At 36.6% G+C, this 27,927-nt stretch overlaps 1 protein-coding gene across 3 annotated transcripts in view; it reads right to left on the bottom strand.

The window, feature by feature from the left end:
• The window catches only part of KLHDC10 (kelch domain containing 10), a 57,726-nt gene that overhangs the window by 19,595 nt on the left and 10,204 nt on the right, over window positions 1-27,927 (bottom strand). Inside the window, exon 2 of one of the 3 annotated variants that reach the window (XM_046670660.1) lies at window positions 10,261-10,347. The exons of the other annotated variants lie outside the window; for them this stretch is intronic. Within the exon in view, the coding sequence (XP_046526616.1) occupies window positions 10,261-10,347 (87 nt within the window). The remainder of the gene's footprint in view (window positions 1-10,260; window positions 10,348-27,927) is intronic. 3 annotated transcript variants of the gene reach the window in all.

The following is a 27,927-nucleotide window of genomic DNA, read 5'->3' as shown; positions in this document are numbered from 1 at the left end:
TGTGTGTGTGTGTGTGTGTGTACACCATATCTTCTTTATCCAATCATCAGTTGCTGGGCACTTAGGTTGGCTCCATGTCTCGGCTATTATAAATAATGCTGTGATGAACATAGGGGTGCATAGGACTTTTAGAATTGCTGATTTTAGGTTCTTAGGATAGATACCCAGTAGTGGGATGGCTGGGTCATAAGGTATTTCTATTTTTAACTTTTTGAGAAATCTCCATACTGTTTTCCATAGTGGCTGCACCAGTTTGCATTCCCACCAACAGTGTATGAGGGTTCCTTTTTCTCCACTACCTCTCCAACATTTGTCACTCTTGGTTTTGGATATTTTTGCCATCTAACAGGTGTAAGGTGATATCTTAGTGTAGTTTTGATTTGCATTTCCCTGATGATTAGTGATGATGAGCATCTTTTTCATGTGTCTATTGGCCATCCTTGTATCGTCTTTGAAGAAATGTCTGTTCATGTCCCCTGCCCATTTTTTGATCGGGTTGAGTTTTTGTTGTTGAGCTGTGTGAGTTCTTTATATACTATGGAGATTAACCCTTTGTTGAATAAATAACTGGTAAATATTTTTTTCCCAATTAGTGGGCTGTTTTTTTTGTTTCAATCCTGTTTTCCCTTGCCTTGAAGAAGCTCTTTAGTCTGATGAAGTCCCATTTGTTTATTCTTTCTATTGTTTCCCTCATCTGAGGAGTTATGGTGTCTGAAAAGATTCTTTTGAAACTGATGTCAGAGTGTACTGCCTATATTCTCTCTAGAAGACTTATTGTTTCAGGCCTAATCTTTAGTTCTTTGATCCACTTTGAGTTTATTTTTCGCTGAGGCCATTTTTAAAAAACATAAAAACTTTTATTGTTAAAAGTATTAACTAGGTATAAATATCAAATAGACTAAAGGATAAATTCAGTTTAATTTAACTGGTCACTTCCTTCCAAATATAAAGCCCACTATTACCTCTACCTGAGAAGACAGGTCTTCTGCTGTACACCTGGAAGCCTGGACAGGAAAGCCGAAGAAGACTGAACCAGCTGGCTGTCGCCCTCACCAGCAGGTAGACCTTTTTACTACTCCCAGAGTCCAAGCTACTCAGGCAAAAGCAATCCGTTCACATCAGTACGCAATCTTACTTCTTGGTTATATAAGTGTCTCCTACCGCAGGGATCCCATACCCTGTACGAGATGCATATGTAAAGATTTGGCTTCTTAGGACAGAATAATCTTAGGGCCTAAGATAGCAACAATAAAAGAAACTAGCTTTGGCAGACTGGTGTTACCATGAGTTAGTTCCAAGTGCTGAGCAAAGTATACTTGAGATAGCTGCCACACTCTACCTAGTTATATATCATCATGGGCTTCTGGGATATGTTCAGTTCCACTGTCTATTTATCGATTCCTATACCATTACCACTGTTTAATTATGATAGCTTTGAAGTATCTATCAACATCTAGTAGGACAAATTTCCCTTTGTGTTATTCTTTTTCAAAAACTTCTTAGCTATTTTTCTCCATCTACTCTTGCAATGACTTTTAGAATCAGTTTGTTAAAATCTATAAAAAATCCCCTGGGCAGACACCATCTTATCCAGGCAATCGAAGTTAATATCACCAGTAATTGGACAAAACATTATGTGCAATGAGATGATCAAAATATTACTTTAGTGGTATTCCTGCCAAAAATGCATAAGCTGAATGTAATCATGAAAAAAACATGAGATAAACTCAAAGTAAGGGACATTTTACAATACAACCAGTCTGTACTATTAAAAAATATCAATGTCAAGGCTAAAGATACATGAGAACTGAATGCAACACATGATCCCGGATTTTCTTTTACTATAAAACACATTATTAATTGGCAAAATCTGAAATAAAGTCCACAAATTAGATACTAGTGTTAATTTTATCCATTATTTATAGCGTTAATTTCCTGATTTTGGTACTTGGTCTGCAGTTATATAAGAGAATATCTTTGTTTTTCAGGAACAGACACTAAAGTATTTAGGGGCAAAGGGCATCATGTCTGCAGCTTACTCTCAAATGGTTCAAATAGAAAAACACTATGTATATGCATACGTATGTATTATGTATAGAGAGGGAAGAAAGGGGAGAGGAGAGGAGAGAAAAGAGAAGGAGCAGAATAAAGTAAATGTGATCAAATGTTAACATTTGGGGAATCTGGGCGAAGGATACAGAAAATTTTTTTCACCATTCTAGTAACTTCTCTGTAAGTCTGAAATTCTGTCAAGATAAAAATTAAATTTTAAAAAAGTCCCTTGAGGATTTTATTTGTGATAACCCATGAAGGAACATAATCTCTAACCATTTTCCTCATCTTTTCTGATATTTATCACTATGGTTTCACTGTTTTCTTGTTGTTTTTTATTTCTGAGTACATTATAATTTTCCATACAATTGTGAATAGACAGCTCTTTTATTTTCTAAGTGCTTGTTAATATACAGAAAAGTAATTTATCTTTCCAAGTTTAAACTTTATCCAATTTTCTGAATTCTATTATTAGTTATTAATTATCTTGAATTTTACAGTAGACAATCATATCATGTTAGTGATAACTTTCAGCTCTTTCTTTCCAATATATGTACCTTTTATTTTTTTCCTCTTCTTCTATTGTATTGGCTAAAACCTCTAGAACATGGTTGAATAGAGATGGTAACAAGTATTTTTGCTTTATTTTTTACTTTAATGAGGATACTGGTAATGTTTCACCATTACATAAGATATTTGATATTGGTGTCTTGTAGATAATCTATCAATAAAATAAATTTTCTCTTATTCTTGGATGTCTATGAATATTTTTCTTTACCAGGAATGGCTATGGTTTTTTAAAATAAAATTTTGATTGAAATGCAACATATAGAAAAGTACACAAGAGTGTAGCTTGATGCATTTTAACAAAATGAACACACTGAGTATCAGATTTTATTAAACTGCTTTTTTTGACATCAAGAAAATCACACTTGTTCCTTTAACTTGTTAAAGTAGTAAACTAAATACATTCCACAGATAAACTCAATTTGATCTTGATTTCTTTTTTATTAGATTTATCCTTGTCATCTTATATATTGTTTTATTTACTATTCCTTCCTATTTTCTTTTTCTACTTTTCTGATTTTACTGAAATAATCAAGCTTTCTGTTTTTCTTTCCTTTTTTCCTAGGAAGATTTACATTCTATCACCTCTAATATACTTTTTTAAACCCCCCAAAATCACTTTTCTAACAATATTAAGAATAAACCACATCTGGAAAGAAACTTGGCTATTAATGGTGGTTACCTCTGGAAAGGGGAATTAAGGTAACGAGTGAAGATGTGAAGACCTTTGCTTTTTCAGTTTGACCTCTTTTATTGTGAAATAAACACACGTATAGGAACATACATAACTATAAATGCATAGCTTAACAATGATCAAAAAGGTAAAACGTAATCATCATCCAAGCAAAAAAAATAGAGTATTGCCAGCACCCAGATGCCCCCTTACCTGCCCCTTCTGATCACAACCTCCTCCATCCCACCTCCTTCACTTCTAGAGGAAACCTATTTCCTGATTTTTATGGCAATCATAAAACTTGCTTTCTTTTAACAGCTTTATTAAAGTATACATTCCTAAACAATACTGTTTATTTTGGCCTAGTTTTAAAGTATCTGTGTATAGAATGACATAGTATGTATTCTTCCTGTGCTCCTTCACTCACAATTATGTTTCTGAGATTCATCCGCTTTGCTGGGAGTAGAGGTGGTCTGCTCATTTCCATTGCCAAATAGTATTTCTTTGTATGAATATATACTACAATTTATCCAGTCTATGTTGTGAGAATGGACATTTGGTTTGTTTCAAATTAGTGGCTCGTAATGCTGTTATAAACATTTTGTACATGTTTTCAGGTGCACAGAGGCCTATATTAGTTGGCTATAAATCTAGAAATGGAACTTGAGTCATAATGTATGGAAATCTTTACCTTTACTAGATAAGGCCAAACTGTTTACAAAATACTTGGTATTGGTATTGTCAGTCTTTTTAATTTAGCAATTCCTGTGGGTTTGTAGGCCTATCTCATTGAGGTTTTAACGTGCATTTCTCTCATCACTAGCAAGGTTGAGCACCTTGTCATGTTTATTGGCCAATTAGACTTTTCCTTTGAGAAAAATCAAGCCGTTAATACATTCTTCTACTGAGATGTCTTTTTCTTACTGATGTGTACAAATGTGTTATACATGCTTGATAAGGACCTTCACTTTTCACCCTGTGTATATCCAGATTATTTGACTTTTTTTTTTAAAGATTGGCACTTGAGCTAAGATCTGTTGCCAATATTCTATTTTTTTTTTTTTTTTTTTCCTCCTCCTCCTCTCTCCCCCCTCCCCTCTCCCCCTCCCCTTCCCCTTCTTCTTCTCCTCCTCCTCCTGCTGCTCCTCATCCTCCCCAAATCCCCCCAGTACATAGTTGTATATTGTAGTTGTGGGTCCTTCTAGTTGTGGCATGTGGGACGCCGCCTCAGCATGGCCTGATGAGCGGTGCCATGTCCGCACCCAGGATCTGAACCGGCAAAACCCTGGGCCGCTGAAGCAGAACGCACAAACTTAACCACTTGGCCAAGGGGCCGGCCCCTATTTGAATTTTAATTAACACATATTATACCTGTAAATTCTAAAACAAAAAATTATATGATCTTTAGCAAAGTTTTACTTCTCCCTATCCCCAATTTGTTTAAATGTTAGTTACAGAATGCTATATACATACATACACACATACATACACACATATATATATTTATATTATTATTTTATATTTTTATAAATCTTTTCTTAAGAGTTATACTGGGCTTCACAGTCCCTTTATTTAGATGCAACTCTAAGTTGTAGTGGTGTCTCTGCACACTACTGCTTCTTATATCCAAATCTTCCTCTTTTTTGGATTCATTTTTCATCTTACTGGGAGTATCTCTTCATACTATTTTCTCAAAAAGGGTGTGTGTCATAAACTCTCAGGTTTCTTATTTATTTTGACCCCCACTTAAACATCAGTGAGGCTGGGTACAGTTCTGTGTTCAAGATAATTTTCCCTCAGAACACCGAGGCACTTATCTTCTAACAAATCATTTACCAGTAGGACATCCAACACCAGTCTGATTCTTAGTCTTGAGTCTTTCTATGTGACCTGTTTTCTACCTCTGGAATCATAAGTGGTTCAGTAATGTAGAGAGAGATGCTTTTTGTCTGTTTTTGCATTTTTCCTGCTTGTTCCTTGGTGGACCCTTTATACTTGAAAACAAAGTTTTTAGTCAGCATACGGAAATATTCTTTATTTTCTCCCTTCCACTGTCTGATCTTTCCTTCTGTAACTCTATAAAATGGATTCTGGATCACTTAGATCTTTCCTCAAAGCATGAATTTTCCTCATGTATTTTCTCTTTTGGCGTCTTGATTTATGGTCTGTATATTTCCTCTACCTTATATTCATAAAAATTGGTTTAAGCCTATTATTTAACCCTCCAACTTCATTTTTATTTCGGCAATCAAGTCTTCAATATTGAACTAAGTAATTCTTTAATCATCCCTTTTTCTCCACAGGAGTTAGTTTGTAATTTATGGATCCAGTTCACTCTTGACTATGAGGAAACCTGTGATCAGAACTTCCTAAAGTTCACTCTGCTTCCTCATTATCTCCACCATGGCCGGGTGTTTGATTTGTTCATCTTAGTTATATGCCTTCAAGTCTAGTTTCCCTCAAATATGTAGTGAGCTGATCACCTATTCATACTAATAAATGAAGGACTACATTGGTTAGTAATTGTAGGAGGCATGGATTTCTTCAACAGTTGTATTAGTCTGTCTCCAAACCTCCAAATGTGGGTCTCTGCAGCTAAGTGGTACACTGACAGACAGGTTTCCCTTTAGAAGTGGAGAAAAGGAGAGCAGTTTTGCCTTACTATTGCCAAATAAGGAAGTCTGCATTTTGATAGTAATGTCCTTTAATGTACATCAATCCTTGATGGAGCTCCCTTTCTTTTCTTGTCCCCATTCCACCCTCCTCACCCAATCTATTGCAGAGGTCCATTAGCTAAAGCTCTGCTTTGTGCTTGCACTCTCTCCAATCCCAGCCTATTACAGCACTGCCTGCTCAACCCTCCCCAAAGCAAATCCCCTACTTTGCTTGAAGAGCTGTTCTCATAGCCTTATCCTGGGAACTAATGCCACTGTCAGAGCTCTTTATATGAAGGGAGGGAGAGAAGGAGTAGGGGAAATAACTGTTTTGTAGGTAGTCCCTTAATTATTTGCCCTGCTGTTCCATCTTTCCTCAGCCTGCTCCCTCCTCCTACACTTGCTAACTCTAGGGTTAGAGTTTCAGGAAAGAGGCCCATCTAAGAATTCTCTGACTTCCAGCATGCAGCAGGAGCATCTATTTGGGGTTGCATTTTATTCTGTTCTGGTTTCTCAATCAGTATAATTCCAACTACTTTCTATTATCCTGAAATCCCTCAGATTTTCTGGTAGTATTATAAAATAACAAGAATGATAGCAGTTAACATTAATTCAACATTAGCTAAATGTAAAAATTCTAAGTGCTTTGCATATATTCTCTCTCTTGATCCTCACAATAACCCTAAGAGGTAGGTACTAGTATCATCATCCTAATTTTACAGATGAGGAAATTGAGGCAAAAAAAAAGGAACTTGCTCAAAGTCACACAGTTGGTAAATGGCAGAGCCTGGATTCAGACATAGGTAATCTGGCTTCAAAGTCTCCCTTTTCTGTTTTGTAAAACAATTATGATTTATTCTTTTTCTTATGTCTGTTTTGTCTTTTTCAATGATATCTGAGAAGTATGGGAGGGTAAATGGGGGTGTTTGGTTCATCATTTTATAATGGAAACCCACTGTCTTCCTTACACCAGTATTGTTTTTATACTGCACTTTTAATTGGTAGAAATATCTTTTAGAAAAGATGCAAGATCTAGTGAAGGAATCTAGTGATGAAAACGAGCCCTTGGAAACTGTGTTCAATCTCAGAATCAAGAAAAGTAATGTATAGGATTCCCAGAATGAGAAGCCTGAAAGTGGCAATTTCAAAAGTATAGCTAAGTTTTTAAAAAAATCTAAGGAAACACTAAACAGCATTTTCACGTTCTCAGCAACTCATTAATTTATTATAACCACCACCAGAGAGAAGTTGAGAATGTCCTAAAATTTCAGTCCCGTCCTATTACCTGACGGTGGCCTGTTTAATAATTCAATTCAACTCAAATACATATATCTACTACACGCACTACGCTACAAACCGGAGGTAAAGAAATGAAAGGCACTGTCCCACTGTCCCTGCCCTTACGGAGCTTACAGTCTATGGGAGAAACAGATAAGTAAACAAACAACTATAATTCGGTGAGATAAGTGCTATGAGACAGGCACGTACACAGAGGGTGCCATCAGAACAGACACACAGGCCTTCCAAGGACACTTCCCTGGAATAACCCTTAGACTGAGTGTTCAAGGATATCCTATTATTGGTTTGGGGAGGTTAAACTGAATTTATCATTCTTTCTCTCAAATCTGCCCCTCTATCCACCTATCTAACACTGGTAATGAGCACAATGGTCCACAAAGAAAGCTTGAACTTTTCTTGACTTTTCCTTCTTCCCCTTCAATTAGTCGTCAAGTCTCATCTAATTCCACTTGCTTATATTTCAAATCAATTCCCTACTCTCTATTCCTACTACAATTACCTTAGTTGCAGCCTCCATCATTTCTTACCTTGGTAACTGTAATAACCTCATAACTGGTCTTTGAATTAAATCTCTTTACCAGTTAAAAAAACAAACTGATGCTGAAAACTCCCTTTGGGTGGTGCCCCACTTGATCTGGGCCCTCTTTAGCTTCTTCTCTCCACACTCTTTCCCACTATGTTGAACTCCCTACAGTTTTCTAAAAGACCACGCTCTATCTTGCCTAATTGCCTTTACTTGAGCTGCTTGGTTTCCATGGTTTGAGATGTTCCAACCCTCTCTTGCTAACACCTACTCAACCAAGCACATCCCTTCTGAAAAGTCATCCTGATGACCACTCCTCTTTCTCCATCCTCCCCACAAGCGGGTCAGGTACCTCTCCTGTGTGGTCCCACACCACACCACCTCATTGGGACACTTACCACAAAGAATTACACTCAAATTATTCTGTATTTGTCTCTTTACCTGATTCTCTACTACCTAGATCACTGAGCTAGCACAGTGCTGTTACATGGGAGGCAATCAAGAAGTACTGAGAGAGTGAAAGAATGAACGAACGAACGAAGATAGTTAAGTCTGTGAAAGCTAATGAGATAACCAAAGGAGATAATGGAGAGAAGGACAGAACATTGGAGCAATACCCACCTTTAGTGGGTAAGAAGAAAGAAGCTAGTGAAGGAAACAGAATGAACAATCAAAGAGGTAGGAAGAAAACATCTAGGGTTATACAGTGAAGTAACCCAAAAGAAGAGAAAAATTTAAGAAGGTACAGGTGGTCAACAGCATCAAACACTACAAACAAGTCAAAAAAGGTGAGAACTAAGACAAGGCCACTGATTGAGAGGCGGTTACTGGTGGTCTCGATACTGCTAATGCTGAGTTTACTCCTACCTCACTCTTCACGGCACTCAGAGACGATATTACTCAGCCACTGAGGCAATTTAGGGCTTACACAATAACCAAAGGTATGAAACTTACCTGTCCTAATCTCTTTTTTCCATGATTAAAAAATCGAAAAACAGAATATACAAAAGAAAATAAAATCCCACTATCCAGATATAATTGTCACTATTTCCTTTGTTTTTTTTAATGTTTATATTTGTACAAAATTGATATTATATTGAATTCTATATCCTAATTAAACAATTTCTTAATTATACTTAAGTTTAGTCAGCCCAAGTTAGCTTTCTCATTGTAAATCAATAAATTAGCATTCTAATTTATAAAAAGAAAAAAAGGTTATAGACTTAAATGTGCCTGCTTGGCCATGTGTGCACAATGGTTTTTCTGTCACATAACTCTAAAATTACCTCTTAATCTGTATCAATAAAATTATTTATGTTAAAAGATAGCACACCACCCTAAGTATCTTATCTTGACAGATTTGGGCTGGATTTTATTCTTCTCATGCTCTGGAGCTTGGCTGCTAAAAATAGGTTAGGCACTAAATATAGAAACATCTATAGCAGCTGCAGGATTTTTTCCTAGTTGATTTTTTTAATAATCTCTTCAGTCAAAATTAAATACACTGGCTTATAAATAATTTAATAAGTGTAAATTACACCATTAAGCATGCTTATCTGATAACTTGTTATATCTAGAAAAATAGCGTGAACCAGGGTTTTCAACACTCTTCTGAGATTTTCTTTTTTCAATATGGACTATGTTTTAGTGGAAAAAATAAAAAATAGAAGGAATGCAATATTTCTAAAAGTAAGAATTACTAGGTCAAAGGATGTGAACATTTTTAAGGCTTTTGATACACACTACCAAACTGAATCCAGAAAGGCTTGTGTTAAATTTATGCTTCCTTCAACATATGAGCTTCATTTCCCTATACTCTTGCCAACACTGGGTATTCTTAGTCTTTGCCCCCCTAATAGGTGAAAATAATATCTTATTATTTAATTATAATGTTTATAACAACAGTGGAAAATAAATATTTGTTCATATTTACTGATTTTTCTTTTTTATGAATGAATTGGCTATTCATGTTCTTTTACCTATTTTTCTAGTGGGCATTCACTTTTAAACTATTGATTTATAACAGCTCTTTATATATTCATGATATTAATCATTTGTTACAAACATTTCCTCCTTTTATCTTTTCATTTATGGTTTTTGACATGAGATGTTTTCAATTTTATAGTCATATAAATTAATCTTTATTTCTTCTTTGAAATTATATTTACAAAATTCTTCCCACATTCATGTTTTATAAATTATTCAAAGTTCTTCCTAATATGGTTACAGTGGAATAATACTGACAGTAGTGAGATGATTTATTTCTACCATCTAGTACACATTAAGTGATTCTGACTCCCTAAAACTTATAATCACAATTCCAGTAGTGGTCAGTACGAAACACAAGTTTAAAAACTAAGTTCTAGACCTTTCTTACTCCAATTTTAGCTGTTTAGATAATTTTTAAAAGCCAGAGTTTTGAGTTTAGAAAATTCATTCAAAGTTCCCTTTAACCCATATGAAACACAGATCTCTTGCTAGTTATCACCCACCTCTCAAAAACCTGTTAGGGATCCTTATGATGGGACAGGACTGAATGAAGCGCCTCCTAACTGGGTCCCATCGTATTTTCTTCTTACCTGTTACCACAATTATCAGCAATAAGTCAGACACATACAACACATGGCAAATAATACATAGTTACTGTAGTTAAAAAGACAGAAAAACAGGAAACAAAACAATACTTGAATACAGAAAGAAGTGATGTAAAGTAGCATTTAACCCTGTTTTGAAGGTCAAAACAAAATTAAATTAATATATAAGCAGTGATGAAGGTTTTCAACTCATCCCCAAAAGAATCCAGACAATTATGTACACCATTTTCCAAAAATGCATTCAATAATCACCAATGCCATCTTGTGGCAAAAATTCACCAGGAGTTTTACAAACAGATTAAAAACTATGACATTTTTAAAAGTCAGTGAGTGTCAAAAAAGGACTAAAATTAATTTGGCATAATGTAGGCTCCTGTTCTCTTCCAGGTTTGGTATTCTTTTATCAGTTATATGGTTAAGAGGATAAAGCAATGGGCACCATTCTTTAAATATGAAAATAAGCTGATCTTGGTATAATTAAAATTTTATGGTAGCAGCCAAATAAAACAAACATTTAATATCTTAGCACCTCCACTGGGGGGAGGGAGAAAAGCGGGGAGGAAATTCATCTACCTTCCCAGGAAGCAAATCAGCTCCACATTAATCCAAATTAAAACTTTTCTTACAAAATAGAAGAAAAATGCAAAGCATTATAGAACTGTTAAATGGGATAATTTTGTCTCTTCCCAAAGTTTTGATAGCTCCCAAAGACAGCAATTAATATTTGTACATAGTTTAAAGTTTACAAAGAGCGTCCACACATTTTACCTCGTTTGATCCTCACAGCAATCCTGTGTGGATCCCACAGTCATTTCATTAAGCCCCTGCTACGCCCTGAGACCCAGGCCAGACTCTACGGTAGTGAGGGGAGGATGCGACTCCACCCTCAGGAGCTCACGGTCTTGTGAGGAAGGGCAGATGTCTAAACAAATAATTACATTACAGGGAAGTAACTGTTATAACAGGGCCTATAAAAACACTTTGAGGAAGATATTACCATCTTAATTTTACAAGCAAGGAAGCTAAAGGAAAATTAAGTGACTTATTGCCAGAGCCAGGATTCAAGCCCAGGCCATTTGACTCTAAAACCTGCCTTCTTTCCACTACATCACACTTACTCTGTCTCAAAATCCTTAGAAAGCATACAGTTTTTGGTTTTGGCAATTGGAAATATATTTCGATGCTCATCAGCAAGGTCTGGTTTGTTTACATAGAGATACGCAAATTCTGTTTAATGAAATGTCATTACCTGCACATAAGTACTTAACATTGTGAAGACAACAGACTCATGGGCAACGGGAAAAATTATCTTGTAAAAGGGTTTATCTTTTAATCCTCTAAGTCTTTTAAATCACTAGTTTCCAAATGTTAGTCTATGCTAGGCTAAGGTGAAGCCTCATCAGTCCAACACAAAATGAGAAAAAGATGGACAAGGCAGTGAGTTTTTTAAAAAGGTAAGATGTTCCATTTAAAGGCCTGTCCTTTTTTCAGAGATTAGAAACTTTTTGTTATTAAGTATTCTTTATTTAATGAGATGAAGGTGATAGGAAATGATAGTTGGTTTTGTTTTTTATTATTCTTGCTTGGAAAAATAGAAAATTTGCAAGTCTATGTGTATCCCTCAAATATATATATATTTAAATTTAAGGTTTATGACATCCAAAAGTCTGGAGAACCACAGCTTTAAATCAATACAATATTGTTCATGACTCGTTAAGTGCAACATGGTAAACCACACTGTCAAAGGATACATAAAATGTATAAGAAACTTCCCTTGCCCTCAAGAAGCTTACGTTCTAATTAGGGAGACAAGACAGACACATAAAACAATTAGATAGCAATACAAGACAGAATATAACAAGTGATTAGCTTAAAATGACATTTTTATGTATCAAAAGCATTAAATTGTACATACCCTTTGACCCAGTTATTCCACTTCTAGGAATTTATTCCTAAAGAAACAATCATATACGCATGGAAAGATGTATGGACAAAGATCCTCACTATGATATTCTTTAATTTGGCAAAAAATTAGAAACACTTTTAATGTCCAACGATAGGTAGATTAAGTATGCTAAATAAACATACTTAAATACATTCATATTCTACGCACCACTAAAAAGTACATACAGTCATGCGTCGCTTAACGACGGGGATATATTGTGAGAAATACATTGTTAGGCAATTTCGTCATTGTGTGAACATCACAGAGAGTACTGAAGGGGAACAAAATTTGCCACCCCAAAATGTGTCTCTTTAACATGAGGATTATTTTAGGCCAATTTTTTTTTTTTTAACTTTTTTTTTTTTTTAAAGATTTTATTTTTTCCTTTTTCTCCCCAAAGCCCCCCAGTACATAGTTGTGTATTCTTCGTTGTGGGTTCTTCTAGTTGTGGCATGTGGGATGCTGCCTCAGCGTGGTCTGACGAGCAGTGCCATGTCCGCGCCCAGGATTCAAACCAACGAAACACTGGGCCGCCTGCAGCGGAGCGCACGAACTTAACCACTCGGCCACGGGGCCAGCCCCTTTAGGCCAATTATTTTTAAAAGACAAAGTTTTTCTGCTACCTCCCCCTTAACTGCCTAAAAGAATTCAGACCAAAAAACCTGTCTCAGGAAACAAGCTACCACCTTAGCATCACATGAACTAGGTGGTTGACAGGGAGGCACCTGGAAAAGCCTGTGTGTTGGGCTCCCCTCTGTGTTCTTCTGTTTCTGCGTGGCCAAACACTTGTTTTCCAAACATTTTCTCCTTTTCACCTACCTGTGAGCTGCCTTCCTTCCCTTTGAAGTCCCTGACTCTCCTCACTCCCAACATCGTCTTTTGTCTTTAGCTGAGCATGGTATTTAAGGTGAGGGCTTCAGCCATTTTGGTGAGTTACTCAGTTTTTCTGGGTTTCTCCCATGTATACATGTTATTAAATTTTTGTTTGTTTTTCTTGTTAATCTGTGTCTTGTCAACTTAATTCTTAGACCAGCCAGAAGAACCTCGAAGGGTAGAGGAAAATTTCTTCCTCCCCTATACTACTTGCACAAAACTAGATGGTACAGCTTACTACACACCTAGGTTATTTGATACTAATCTCTATGGGACCATCATCGCATATGTGGTCCGTCATTGACCGAAACGTCATTATGCGGTGCATGACTGTACAAGAATATTTACTAATGTGAGAAAACATTCACAGTATATTGCAAATAGAAAATGCAAGGCAAAAATAGTACTAGAGTATGAGACCACATTAATTTAAAAAAGTATATATATTCATGAAAAATACAAGAAAGATATACATCAAATTTTAATTGTGGTTATCTTTGGGTGGTTATCATGATTGATTTTTGTTTTTTTCTCCTTAGTGCTGGTCTTTATTTTCCAAGCTTTCTCATTAAGTATGCATTACTTTTGGACTGGAAGAAAAACAATACCATATTACTTTAATTTCTTCTAAAGTTATAAAAACAATACTGTAAAGAAACATACCAAAGTGTCAACAGTGGTTATGATTGGGGTTCAGTGTTATTACCCCTTTTATTTTATCCAAAAATTCCAAGACATATATTATTTTATTATGGAAAAATATACAACAAATTTAGAATAACACTGAGGGAATAACATTGAAAATTATTGAATCAAAGTTGTAATCAAAAATCCTTTTTGATGTCTTCTCAGAGCTCTGTCAAACATCTTCAGCCTGTTTCTCTCTCAGCAACCGACATAAGTCTGTCATCCGCACAGGCTAATGTTGACTCTATGGAGGTTATTCATGCAAGATCAGCACTGACTTCAGAACCCATGTTTTCTTTCTTCACCCAAAGAGCCGGAAAAAAAGAGAAACCAGCAACATAGCAAATATATGTCTTTCCAATTTCATGTAAATATATTTTTGGTCTAAAGTTTTGTTCACTGAAGCATAATTTTTATACATTTGAACTGCCAATCTTCACGGGATTGCTTCTACTCTCCAAAACAAAAACAAAAAACAATCTTTTCAACTATTTCCTCAATATTTTATTTTTTGCTGGCTTTCAAAATTTTTTCTCCTTTTTATTAATTTCACTATAAATATGACATAGCCATTGACTGAATCAAGACGATTGACTGAGCAGACTGCAAGCAAGCTCCCCTTCTCCTAATGCCCCACAAATAACACAAAAGCCATTTTTCAAAAATCCATAATCAAAACACCACAAGAAATGTCCTTAGTGGACTAAAACTATGAGGAATCACTGAAAGATGAAAAGCTGATAGAATCAGCTTAAAGAAAGAAATCACAGTCCTATAGGCCCAGAGTAGAGGGCTATTGCACATGGTTAGAGCAGCCCTCAGAGGAAACTAAGCATTATAGAATAATGATATTCTGTAATGATCAAGCATTATGGAATAGAGGGATTTGCTCTCAGATGGGAGCAGTGGCATCAAACAAAAAAGGTGTGACTCCCCAGGTAGGAACAATGAGTATAAACACTTGGATCAGGGAGACAAGACAGGGCCCTGGCTGGATTTAACCCCCAGGCAGAAGAGGGGACACTCGCACTAAAGAAGACTGGCAATTGGTACACTTCATCTCATTGCACATTCCATCTCTACCCACCGGCAGTGGAGACTTGCTGCAATACAGACGTAACACTCATAGGAAGGCCAACAAGGACTCTCAAGTAAAGATGAATGAGCACAAAACCAAGACTCAAACATGAAAAAGAGGCACTAGTGTGATAAACAGAAGAACCTACATCCAAAGAAAGAGAGTTAACAAATAAGGCCTTAGATTAAGTACAATTAATATCCTCAGAGATATCCAAGATAATAATACATTTATCAAAAAAATCAACTGGAACTCTTAGAAATTAAATTTTGATCACTGAACTAAAAAACCTAAGAACTGAAAAAATAAAAAGCAAATTAAATTAAATTAAAGTAATCTGAAAGACAGAGCTAAGAAATTCACCAGAATACAATACATAAGGAAAAAGAAGTAGAAAGCATTATAAAAAATTAAGATAAAAAAGATAATTGAGCAATCTCTATCACAATTCCAAGTGTCTTTTTTGCAGAAATGGACAAGCTAATCCTAAACTTCATATGGAAATGCAAGGAACCCAGAAAACCAAAACAACTTTAAAAAGAACTAAATTGGAAGACTCACACTTCCTGATTTCAAAACTTACTACAAAGGTACAGACTTCAAAACAGTGTAGTACTGGCAAAAAGATGGACATATATATCAACGGAATAGAAGAGAGTCCACAAGTAAACCCAAATATCTGTGGTCAATTGACTTTTGACAAGGGTGACAACAGTACCCAGTGGGAAAGAACAGTCTTTTCAACAGACTGGGAAAACTGGATATACTTTTAAACTTAGAATTCTATACCTAGGGGCTGGCCCTGAGGCCAAGTGGTTAAGTTTGTGCACTCCGCTTCAGTGGTCCACAGTTTCGCGGGTCCGGATCCTGGGTGCAGACGTGGCACCACTCATCAAGCCATGCTGAGGTGGTATCCCACACAGCACAACCAGAAAGACCTACAACTAGAATATACAACTATGCACTGGGGGGCTTTAGAGAGAAGAAGAAAAAAAAAGATTGGCAACAAATGTTAGCTCAGGTGCCAATCTTTAAAAAAACAAACAAACAAGAATTCTACACCTAGTCAAACTCTCACTCGGGTAGGGAGTAAAATTAAGACATTTTTGAATGCACAAGGACACAAAAATTTTGCTTCCCTCAGACTTCTGGTGAAAGAATTACTCAAAGATATGTATCTGGAATAAAAAAAAATTAACGTAACAGAAAACAAGGTACAAGAAAAGAGTAAGCAAAGAAGCCAGTAAAGCCTTTAAGTTTAAATAAGTGCTGATTAGAAAAAAAAAAAACAAAAACAAAATACAAAACCTTATGAACATTCAGAACTACAATCTCAGATGATATCAACAGGAGTAACTGTGAGGATAAAAAGAGGGGATGGGAGAAGGGAAAGCAGATGAATGGCAAAGTCCTTGTCTTGTTCAGAAGGAAGACACAGAAAGTGATTAATATAGGTATTGATAGAAAATATAAATTTAAGTACTGTATAAAAAATTTAAGGGGGCCAACCTGGTGTAGTGGTTAAGCTCATGCACTCTGCTTCAGTGGCCCAGGGTTCGCCAGTTTGGATCCCGGGCACAGACCTACACACTGCTCATCAAGCCATGCCATGGCAGCATCCCACATACAAAATAGAGGAAGACTGGCACAGATGTTAGCTCGGGGACAATCTTCCTCAAGCAAAAAGAGGAAAATTGGCAACAGATGTTAGCTCAGGGACAATCTTCCTCAGCAAAAAATAAATAAATAAAAAACTTAAGAATACTACATGGCTTCACTCCAAACATTTAAGGAAGATATAATACCTATGCTATGTAAATGCTTTCAGGGAATAGAGAAACTCATTTATGATACTAGTAGAACTCTGCTATCAAAATCTGATAAAAACATTAAAAATAACTACAGGTCAATATCCCTTATAAATATAGGCATAAAAGTTCTAAACAAAATATTACCAAATCAAATGAAAGTTACATAAAAAGGATAATACATCGTGACCAATTGAAATTTATTCCAAGAATGTAAGACTGATTTCACATTCAAAAATCAGTATAATTCACCACTTTAACAGAATAAGGAGAAAAACCATATGATCACCTCAGTAAGTGCAGAAAAAGCATTTGATAAAATTCAACAGCAAGCAAACTGGGAAAAAAAGAAATTTATGCTCACACAAAACCTTGTACACAAATGTTCATAGGAGCTTCCTTCATAATAGCCCAAATCTGGAAACTACATTCCAACAAACGAATGGTCAAACAAACTGGTACATCCACACCATGGCACACTGCTCACTATCAACGAGCTGCTGGAATGTGCAACAACCTGGACGGCTCTCAAGGGAATTTATGCTGAATAAAGAAAGCCAACGTCAGAAGGTTACATATTACATGACTCAATTTACATGACATTCTTGAAACGACAAAATTCTGGAGCTTGAGAACAGATTAGTGGTTGCAGGAGGTTGCCAGGGGAAGGGGCTGTGGCTATGAAAGGGTAACATGAGGAAGCCTTGTGATGGATCTGTTCTATATCTTGACTGGGTGGTCACACAAATCTACACGCGAGATAAAACTACACAGAATTCAACACAAATACACACACACAGACACAAATGAGTGCATGTAAAACTAATGAAATCTGAGGAAGGTCAATGGATGGTGTCAATGCCCATTTCCTGGTTGTATTATTGTACAATAGTAACAAGAAGTTATTCGGGGAAACTGAATAAAGAGCATATGGAGCTCTCTGTATTATTTCTTACAACTGAATGTGAATCTACAATACCTCAAAGTAAAAAGTATGAAAATTAAGTAGATAAAAAGCAAAATGAAGAAAAAGCTGATTATACTGATATGAGGCAGACTGTATTTAAAATGATATATCTGAAACAATTTTTAATATTTTAATAGTTAGAACTACTGACAGAGAACACAATATAAGAATTCTGATTCATGTGGCTAAGCCGTGTGGTAAGGTCCTACTGCTTTATACAATGCAGTATCTATAATTTCAGGGGCTGGCCTTGTGGCATAGTAATTAAGTTCGGCATCCTCCACTTCAGCTGCCCAAGTTCAGGCATTTGGATCCCAGGCACAGACCTATACCACTCGTCAGCAGGGCTGTGGCAGCAACCCACATATAAAGTGGAGGAAGACTGGCACAGATGTTAACTCAGGACTAATCTTCCTCACCAAAAAAAAACCAAACAAACAACCCAGAATTTCAAAAGAGAAGCAAATTAATACTACATTCAGAATCACTGCACAGTTGTGAAGACTGTTTACTGCACAAGAGCTCCAGGCCAAGTGGGAACACAATATAAGAATTCTGATTCACGTGGCTAAGCCGTGTGGTAAGGTCCTACTGCTTTATACAATGCAGTATCTATAATTTCAGGGGCTGGCCTTGTGGCATAGTAATTAAGTTCAGCGTCCTCCACTTCAGCTGCCCAAGTTCAGGCATTTGGATCCCAGGCGCAGACCTATACCACTCGTCAGCAGGGCTGTGGCAGTAACCCACATATAAAGTGGAGGAAGACTGGCACAGATGTTAGCTCAGGACTAATCTTCCTCACCAAAAAAAAAAAACCCAAACAAACAAACAACCCAGAATTTCAAAAGAGAAGCAAATTAATACTACATTCAGAATCACTGCACAGTTGTGAAGACTGTTTACTGCACAAGAGCTCCAGGCCAAGTGGGGGCTAAAACACAGCCTGCACTCTACTCCCCAACGCACCCATGGGACTATGTCTACTTGAAAGAGGCATTTTTTAAAAATTTGCACAATGGCACACTTTGGGCCAGCAGTAACCCACTTGTTAAGTAAATGATTTCTTTTAAACATAGGAGAAAGAACATTTGCTGAGTATCTACTCTATTCCCAGCACTTAGCTATACTCATTTTTAAATTCTGCCTTTTGCCTTTCAAAACAAGAAAACCTAAATCCATATTTTAGTTCTGTTGTGCTGCTTGGGTATAGAGTATTCCTTAGAAAGCTTCAGTTCTGTTTCAAATCCTTTTGGAAACAAAGTGATATATAAATTAATACAAACTAAAACATGAATTGCAGTGCTATATTGTACTGTGTTATGGTTTAGTCATGGCATTATATACACGTGTTTGTGCCTGTGTATGAGTGTGTATGAAAACAACTGCACTCTTTAATATCAACAGTTCCAAGAACTCATTTAATCCTCACCACAACTCTATGAGATAGATACTATTATTATTCCCAATTTATATATGAGGAAATTAAGACACAGAGAGAGTAAGTAACTTCCCCAAGGTCATTTAACTGAGCAAGTGAAAAATCTGGGATTCAAATCCACGCAGTTGGGATCCAAATCACGCTTAACCACTCCACAATAATGTTCTGAGTCACAATTGAATTTGGCACCTGAAAAAGCATGTCTAATAGAGTCACTTGATAAATACTTGTTGAATGAATGAATGAAAGAACGAATGAATACTAAGGCAGTGATTCTCAACCAGAGGTGTACTCTCCCAACTACCCCCCCTCCCCCAAAGAAGCTGCTCTCCTCTCTCAAGATTCTGGTTTTATCCCCTATTATACCATCATATTGCTACTTTACTAAAAATAAAAACCATAATAAGTCCTTGTAACTAGTGGAATAACTGTAACATTTCCCATCCCTTAGATTTTTAGGAGTCAAAAAAAGAACAACTGTGCTGGCAACTGGAACAAGCACTCTGATTCTTTTAAGGGCCTTCAAGCTAGGGTGTGAGCAGCTGTTGACTACTTACTGGCTTCTACTGTACTTCCCTGATATACACACAGGAAGCGTATCTTTAGGGAGTTACAACATTGAGGCAAAAGCAGTTATCCGCCTCTGAGACATCAGATACGTTATAGCTTCTGTTTTTAACTACACCTCATATTTTATTTATTTATTTATTTCAAACATTCTATTTTCATATATATATCTCTGTTTATAACCCAACTCAAATATTTTTGGCACTAAGAGAGGAATAAATGGTAAATGAATGACATTTGCTGGTTCTTGCTTTCTCTGTTGCTTGCCATTTCTGTTGTTCATTAAAACATGCTCATTTCCCCTGCCATGCTTTATTTTTCTGTTTTCTTTCACTTTAGTCTCGTCTCTATTCTGACATTACTCTTCTGACGTTTGTGGCAAAAAACAGACCTATTATAGACTTCTTCTAAATCTTAAGCTGCTCTTTGTCATTTGGTTTATATTATTCGTTATTCAAGTATTACTTTACCGAAAAGTAGCCTTGTTGGTTGAGGAGTTTTGTCTTTCGGGGAGAGGGGGGCATAGGAGGAGTTGTATCCGGCTCAAACTGTTCCAAAAGGTAGAGCTGATATTGAAACCAGTGTTCGTAAATTACTGAATTCTAACCTATACCCTCCTTCCTTAGAAATACTAAAACCAAAATAGGCTAAAGATTTTACAGATTAAAAATTAATCAAAAAGCATTATAATTCATAAACCTGTTAGATTAAAATATTAAATCTGAATCTAACAAACAAAATTCCTGAGAAGACTTCTGATTTAAAACAGCCTCATCACATTCTCAATGTTTAAGAATGGCTGCCGAGACTTTAAAAGTTTTAAATAAAAACTACACCCTTTTGGAACAGTTTAATCTTTTAACAGGAAGAATTAACTATAAACTATATGTATACTTGATGGTCTCTAAAGCTTTAAAAATTCTACAGTTCTCAATGTAATCAGAAATGCTCCAAAAATCTTAGAATTTACCTGGTACAGTGGTTCCTGAGATGCTGGACTAGCTGGCTTGCTGCAAGCATATTAAAAATAACAATAAACACAAAATCAAAAAGATTACCAGGTCCATCCCAGTAGGTTTGGCATATTAACTTTGATGGGGAATCAGGTTCCACTGAGACTAATAAAATTCTTGGCTCTCTTCCCAGAAAAATGTACATATACTCACAATTTTACATATGATATAATCCCCTGAAGACCATCCACAGACTCATGAATTGATGGACTCCAGGTTAAAAAATAAAAAGGATTTAGAGACAGAATGTTATCATTGTTTTCAAAAGGGTGGCTAAATGAAAGGAGGAAGAGATTTATTCCTAATTCTACTAGAAGACACAACTGGGAGAAACTTACAAAAGTTGCAGCTGAACCTAAGGCAACTCTGTAATAATTAGAGTCAACAAGTACTCTGACAGCTCTCTCCACAAAGTAATAGGCAGCTCGTTAATCTAAGAGGTTGAATTAAACAGACCTCTTTAAAATAGAGGTTAAAAAAAGAGCTATTGCAGAAAGGATTCCCACATTGGGTGGAAGATAGGGCAAGATGACTGCCAAGGTCTTTTTCAATTTTAACATTTTACGATTCTAAGAAGTTTTAGAAGAGGGGGGAAAAAGGAAAAGAATAAAAAGTTAATTAAAAAAATTTTTTTCACTGCTTATAGGTTGTCTTCTGTGTTTAAGACTAAAAAAAAATAAAATAATCTTCATTTGTGCTCTATGTGTGTCTGTGTCAATGTGCCTGTCCTGAAATGTAAACTATAGCCAGAGGATCTCTTTTTCTTAATTCAGCATTGCCTTCTTCCTTTTTATCTCCAACAAAACTCCATTCTTAAAAAAACAATGAGTACAGAACACATCCAACAACCCTAGAAAATAATCCAATCAGTTTCTTTACAAACAACTAAATATTTGAATCCTAACTCTACTGAAATAAAAATTTCCAGTAATAACCCAGTCGAGAGTCAGACTACCTTATTTGGTCTTTTCTTGCTTCTGGATTTCTTTCACTCTAACTTGAGTATCCAGAGAATAACCTCTCTCCCCAAAAATATCCTTGAGAGGAAAAAAAGATTAAGTACTAGGTGCAAGTAGATGTATGAGACTAAATATGAAACACCGACTTTTCAATCAATACATTTTGGGAATGCCTGACGCACTTAAATTTTGCAAAGCCCCTCCTTTAAGGAGCATCAAAGATGCTTAGCTCTTTAGAGACACAGAGCCCTCCCCATTTCTGCAAGTGAAACTGAGGAACTAAGCAGAAAGAAATCTACAAATTCTGATAGTTAAATGATTGTATCCAGAAATGTCATTTGTTTCTTTTGCTACTCATTCTGTTCCTTAATTAAAACTAGAAAAGTAATCAATTTTGAAAGTAAAGATACAATTGCTCTTTATGAATTCACTTTTCCTTCTCTCAGGTCACCATTTTCTGTTGGCAAATGAAAGGTCTTCTAAGAAAATACCTAGACTTGACCAAAGGCAATAAAAATTTGGTCAGACTAAATCTGGCAAAAAGTAATAAAATATTTACAAAGTAACAAATGTTTAGCATCTGATATTTTGAAAACTGCTTTTAAGTCTAATACTTAAAGACAAGCTATTCTGACAAACCAATAACAATCCTGTTACGCAATAAGCAGAGAGTCAATAAAAATATCCTACATACAAAACTAGAAACTGTCAGATAGGAATACTGCCAAAGTAGGCATGATTTCTTGGAAGACATCTGCATGAAGCATTATACTCAGAAATAACAGCTATTCTTTACTCAGAAATACAAATTTCAAAAGATAACATTTCACAAGAAGATTTGCATTGAAGCCTTTCTTCTATAAATGCACAGATAAGTTTTGGACTTAAAATCATAATTGAGCAGAAAAAAATTCTGATGTAGCTTTAAGAAGTTACTTCTCTCTGAATGGTTTTCTCAAAGCTTTGTTTTGCATGTGCATGCATATTTAAAGCTAAATATACTACCTCTCTCTAAAGTACCCAGTTTGAAGTGCCCATTATAAATTTCATATTCCTGAATCAAGTGTGTGTGTGTGTGTGTGTGTGTGTGTGTGTGTGTTTTAATGAGGAGTCCCCAGGAACTGCTTGTTTTTTTTTTAAGCATGCTTTTTGGTGAGGAAGAGTGGCCCTGAGGTAACATCTGTTGCCAATCTTCCTCTTTTTTTTTCTCCTCAAAGCGCCAGCACATAGTTGTATATCCTAATTCTAAGTCTAGTTCTTCTGTGTGAGATGATGCCACAGCATGGCTTGATGAGCAGTATGTAGGTCCAAACCCAGGATCAACTGGCAAACCCTGGGCCACCGAAGTGGAGTGCCACAGACTTAACGACTACAGGGCCAGGCCCTGTTTGTGTGTGTTGTAAGGAATTTGTTTTATGTGACACCAAGATGTTTGTGGTTAGTGTTTGTTTGATCAATTACACATCTGATTCAAATTAACTGAGCTGACAGCTTGTTGATAAAACCATATGGCAAGAGCTACCGAGGATAAAAACAGAAACAACTCAAAAAAAACACCATTCAACTCCAAAACTCTCTCATTTTTTTGGCTAGTCATCATCCTTCAAATTTCACTATCTAGTCTTACAGACAATTCAATGATGGCATATTAGATAAAGCTTGGAGCAAATTCACTGACAGTATAGCAAATATAAAAGGGAAGAGCATGAGATCAGGCTAAATTCCAAATGCAGCAGGAAGCCACAGAAGGATTTTGATCTGGGAAGCAATAATCATAGATGTACTTTAGGAAGATTAATCTTGTCTCAGTATATAGGAAAAGACTAAAAAAGAAAAGTAGGAGGCCTTAAAAATAGTTTAGGGAGGGACCGGCCCCATGGCCGAGTGGTTAAGTTCGTGTGCTCTGCTTTGGCGGCCCAGGGTTTCGGCAATTCGGATCCTGGGCAAGTACGTGGCACCGCTCATCAAACCATGCTGAGGAGGCATCCCACAGGCCACAACTAGAAGGACCCACAACTAAAAATGCACAACCATGTACTGGGCGGTTTTGGGAGAAAAAAGAAAAAATTTTTTAAAAAATTTAAAAAAAAAAAGTTCAGGGAGAACAACAAAGTGAGCCTTACAAATTATACAGGCTACTAAAAATCAGGCTGCATTTCAAAATTCTAAATTTATATGTCAGTTTGTGATGTGAAGTTCGGAATATATTTGCCCCCATTATAAACTGTTACCAGGTCGGTGGGCCAGCTCACAAAAGTCTGCTCTACCCACAGTGATACCTATAGTACTGGAGTAATAGTAGTACAGTCTACCATTTTAGAACCTTATCTCACTCAGTTCTCAGGCACATTTGACAAGGTGACCTCTCCCTCCTTGAAAGACTTTCTTCTCTTGGCCTCTGGAAAACCAAGCAGTGCTGGTTTACCTTGTATTTTACTGACCTTCTTTGCTTGCTTTTCCTTTCCTTCTCACCTTCAGGAGTCATAGTCTTCTCCTTATTTCTATTTAAACTTCCTTGGGGATATCATCCAGTCCAGTGGTTTTAAATATCATCTGTAATGCTAATAATTCCAAAATTTGTATCTTGAGCCTCCATCTCTCCCTGGAGTTTGATCTATATTTGAAGACTGCCTACCCTATCTCCTCTACTTGGAGGTCAAATAGGCATCTCAAGTCTAAGATAGCTAAAACAGAACTCTTGATTGATCCCCCAATCCTGCTTCTTCCAGTCTGTCCCATCCCATTTAATGACACCATCACCCATCCAGTTGCTCAAGACTAAAACTTAGGAGTTGTCCAGATTCCTCTTTCCTTCATACTTCACAGTAAATCCCGTTAACGCTATTTTCAAATACATCTCATTTTCAATCACTTCTCACCACCTCCACCTCGTACCCTAGTTCAAGCCACCACCATCTTTTTAGGAGACTACTACGAGAGTCTTCTAAATGGCCTTTATCCTTCACGTCTACCTTTTCCCTCAACCCATTCTCCATCCAGCAGCTAGAGGGAACTTTTAAAAACGTAAATCATAGCACATCACTCCCCCGCTTAAAATTGTCCAATCGCTCCCCCTAGAATAAAGAAAGCTCACAAATTCAGCTTTAGACATGCCAAACTTGAGGGGCAGGAGGCATGTAAGTGGAGACATGGAGAAAGCAAGTATATGGTCCTCAAGAGAGATTTGGGCAGAAGTTACAAAGTGCCCTTACTTATTGGCACATGCATGAAAACCGAAAACCACAGATTTGAAAGAGAATACCTAAAATAAGTTGACAAAGAAGGGCAGAGGCATATGATTAAGACTTGAGGACTCCAACACATTAAGGCCTGGTAGAAGAGGAAGAGTTGACAAAAACGACTAAGTATGAGAGAAAACCAGAAAACATAGAAAGAAAACCAGACTTGATGCCAGGGAAGCCAAGAAAAAAGGATGTTTCAAAATGAAGAGAGACTGGGGCCGGCCTGGTGGCACAGCAGTTAAGTTTGCACATTCCGCTTCAGTGGCCCAGGGTTCGCTGGTTCGGATCCCAGGTGTGGACATGGCACCGCTTGGCAAGCCATGCTGTGGTAGGTGTCCCACATATAAAGTAGAGGAAGAGGGGCATGGATATTAGCTCAGGGCCAGTCTTCCTCTGCAAAAAGAGGAGGATTGGCAGCCGATGTTAGCTCAGGGCTAATCTTCCTCAAAAAGAAAAAGAAAAAGAAAAAAACGAAGAGAGATCAAATAAGATGGAGATTGAAAAACGTCCACTTTGATTTGACAACACATATGCCATTTGTGACTTTAGCAAGAGCTACTTCAAAAACATGATGGCAAGCTATGGCAGTGAAGACAGCAACTCTAGTCAATGCTTTCACAAACTCGGCTATAAAAGAAAAGGGAGAGACAAAAGAGATAAAACTTGAGCAAGCTCAAATGGTAAAGAAATGACTCAATGGAGAGAAAGAGATTGAAGACACAGGACAGAGAAATGATAATAATGTAAACTTTCTGAAAAGGCAGGACGGGATGGAATCAAGGCACAGATGGAAGGATGCTACAATTATTTCTGATAATATTCAACATAAAATTGTACTTGAAAAAAAAGTATTTGGAAAGCCATAGAAAAACTGTCTGTGCTAAATTCCTAGGTAAAAAAAAAATAATGCATTTAGACCTATAAAATGTAAAATAACCTCAACTCAACTCTCTTGCATGAGTAACTATAGACACTGACAATACTAACTCATTCAGTAAACGTGTACTAAAAGCCAGCTATAAGCTTGGCAGTGTTCTTATCTCTGTGGAAGATGATAGAGAATAAAACATTATTTTTACACTTAGGGGCCCACAATTAGTAAGCAGATAAGTTCTGAAACAAATAATTGCAATGCAGCGTGATAAGTACTGTGGTCCTGTGTATATACAAAGGAAGGTGGTGACACAAAGAAGAGGCACCAAGCATGGGCTTTGAAGTCAAACAGACCGGGTCTGAATCCTAACTCTGACATTTATTAGCTATATAAACTCTAAGCAGGTTATGTAGCTTCTCTCTAAGCCTCAGCTCCCCATCACAGAATGGGATGAAAAAGTTACTTACCTCACAAGATTATGAGGATTAAATAAATTAATGCTCGTAAAATACCCTGAACAGGGTCAGACACACAGTAACTACTCAGTACAAGTAAGCCATCTGTATTAAAAGTGAGAATAGAAAAAAGCGGTATAAAGTCTACTTGGGTGGGTCTTAGAAGACAATTGGGAGAACGGCACTCCGGGAAGAAGATACAGTACATAGAGAATCATGACACAGGTAGTACTGCAGGAAACTGCATGTTTTTTTTCAAATCTCTCCCTCCTAACCTACCTTGTTCCAAGAATTTAAGGCAACAAACTGCAAATGCTTCTACACAGTAGTCCCCCTTTATCCATGGTTTCAGTTACCCCCAGTCAACCACATTCTGAAAATATTAAATGGAAAATGTCAGAAATAAACAATTCCTAAGTTTTCAATTGCATGCCCTTCTGAGTAGTGTGATGAAATCTGGCACCGTCCCACTCAGTCCAGCTTGGCATGTGAATCATTCCTTTGTTGGATCTCCAACCATCATCATGGCTCAATAATCTTCTTCCTGACTTACTGTCAGAAGGTCAACAGTAGCCTAATGCTACGTCACAATGCCTACGTCATTCACCTCACTTCTTCTCATCATGTAGGCACTGTATCATCTCATATCACAAGAAAAATGGTGAGTACAGTAAAATAAGATATTTTGAGAGACCGAGAGAGAGACCACATTCACATAACTTTTATTAAGCATACTGTTATAACTTTTCTATTTTAATACTAGTTATTGTTGTTAATTTCTTACTGTGACTAATTTATAAATTAAATTTTATCATAGGTATGTATATATAGGAAAAACATAGTATATATAGGGTTTGGTACTATTCATGGTTTCAGGCATCCACTGGGGGTTTTGGGATGTATCCCCCTGTGGATAAAGGAGGACTACTGTATAGCTGAAATATAAAATGAAAGACATTAATGGTGAGGTTGGAGAGGTAAAAAGGGAGAAAGAGTAAAGTTAGCGTAAGGAGGAAAAATTGACAAGACTTTGTGACCAACTGGATAAGGGGTGAGCCAAAAGGAAGGAATCTAATGTGATTCCCAGGTTTCTGGCTTGAGTCACTAAATTGATGAGGTAGCCATTAAATTAGTCAGGATAAGGAGCACAGAAGGAAGAACAGGTTTGGCAGGAAAGACGATAAAATTGTTTTTGGATACGTTGAAGTTAAGGTACTCATCAGTCACCTGTGTGGCGATGTGTAGTAGCAAACAAGGCAGGAAAAAAGGTCTGGGCTGGAGACAGACTTGGGCGTTGTCAGGATATTAATGCTAACACCCAGGGAAAATATAAGAGTAAGCAGGGGAAAACACAGACACTCTTGCACACCAATATTAAGGGGCAGATAAAGGAAAACTAGTGAGAAGTTCAAGAGATAAAAAGATAACTAAGAGCTCTTTAGGAACTGAGACTTTGTCTAATTATTATCTATTCCTCAGCTCTAGCACAGAAGGTAGTCAATATCACAATCTAGAGAAGTTGGGTAGGAGGAAAACTAAGAGATATCTAATGGATTTAGCAATTAGGAAGTTATTACCTTAGCAAGAGCACTTGAGTAGAACAACGGAGGCAGAAGTGAAACTGCAACAGATTGAAGAGAAAAAAAAGAAGTTGAAATA

The sequence above is a fragment of the Equus quagga genome, chromosome 8 (assembly GCF_021613505.1).
Source record: "Equus quagga isolate Etosha38 chromosome 8, UCLA_HA_Equagga_1.0, whole genome shotgun sequence".
NCBI lineage: Eukaryota > Metazoa > Chordata > Mammalia > Perissodactyla > Equidae > Equus > Equus quagga.
The sequence above is the reverse complement of the archived record's forward strand: the minus strand, read 5'-3'. Positions and strand labels throughout refer to the sequence as shown.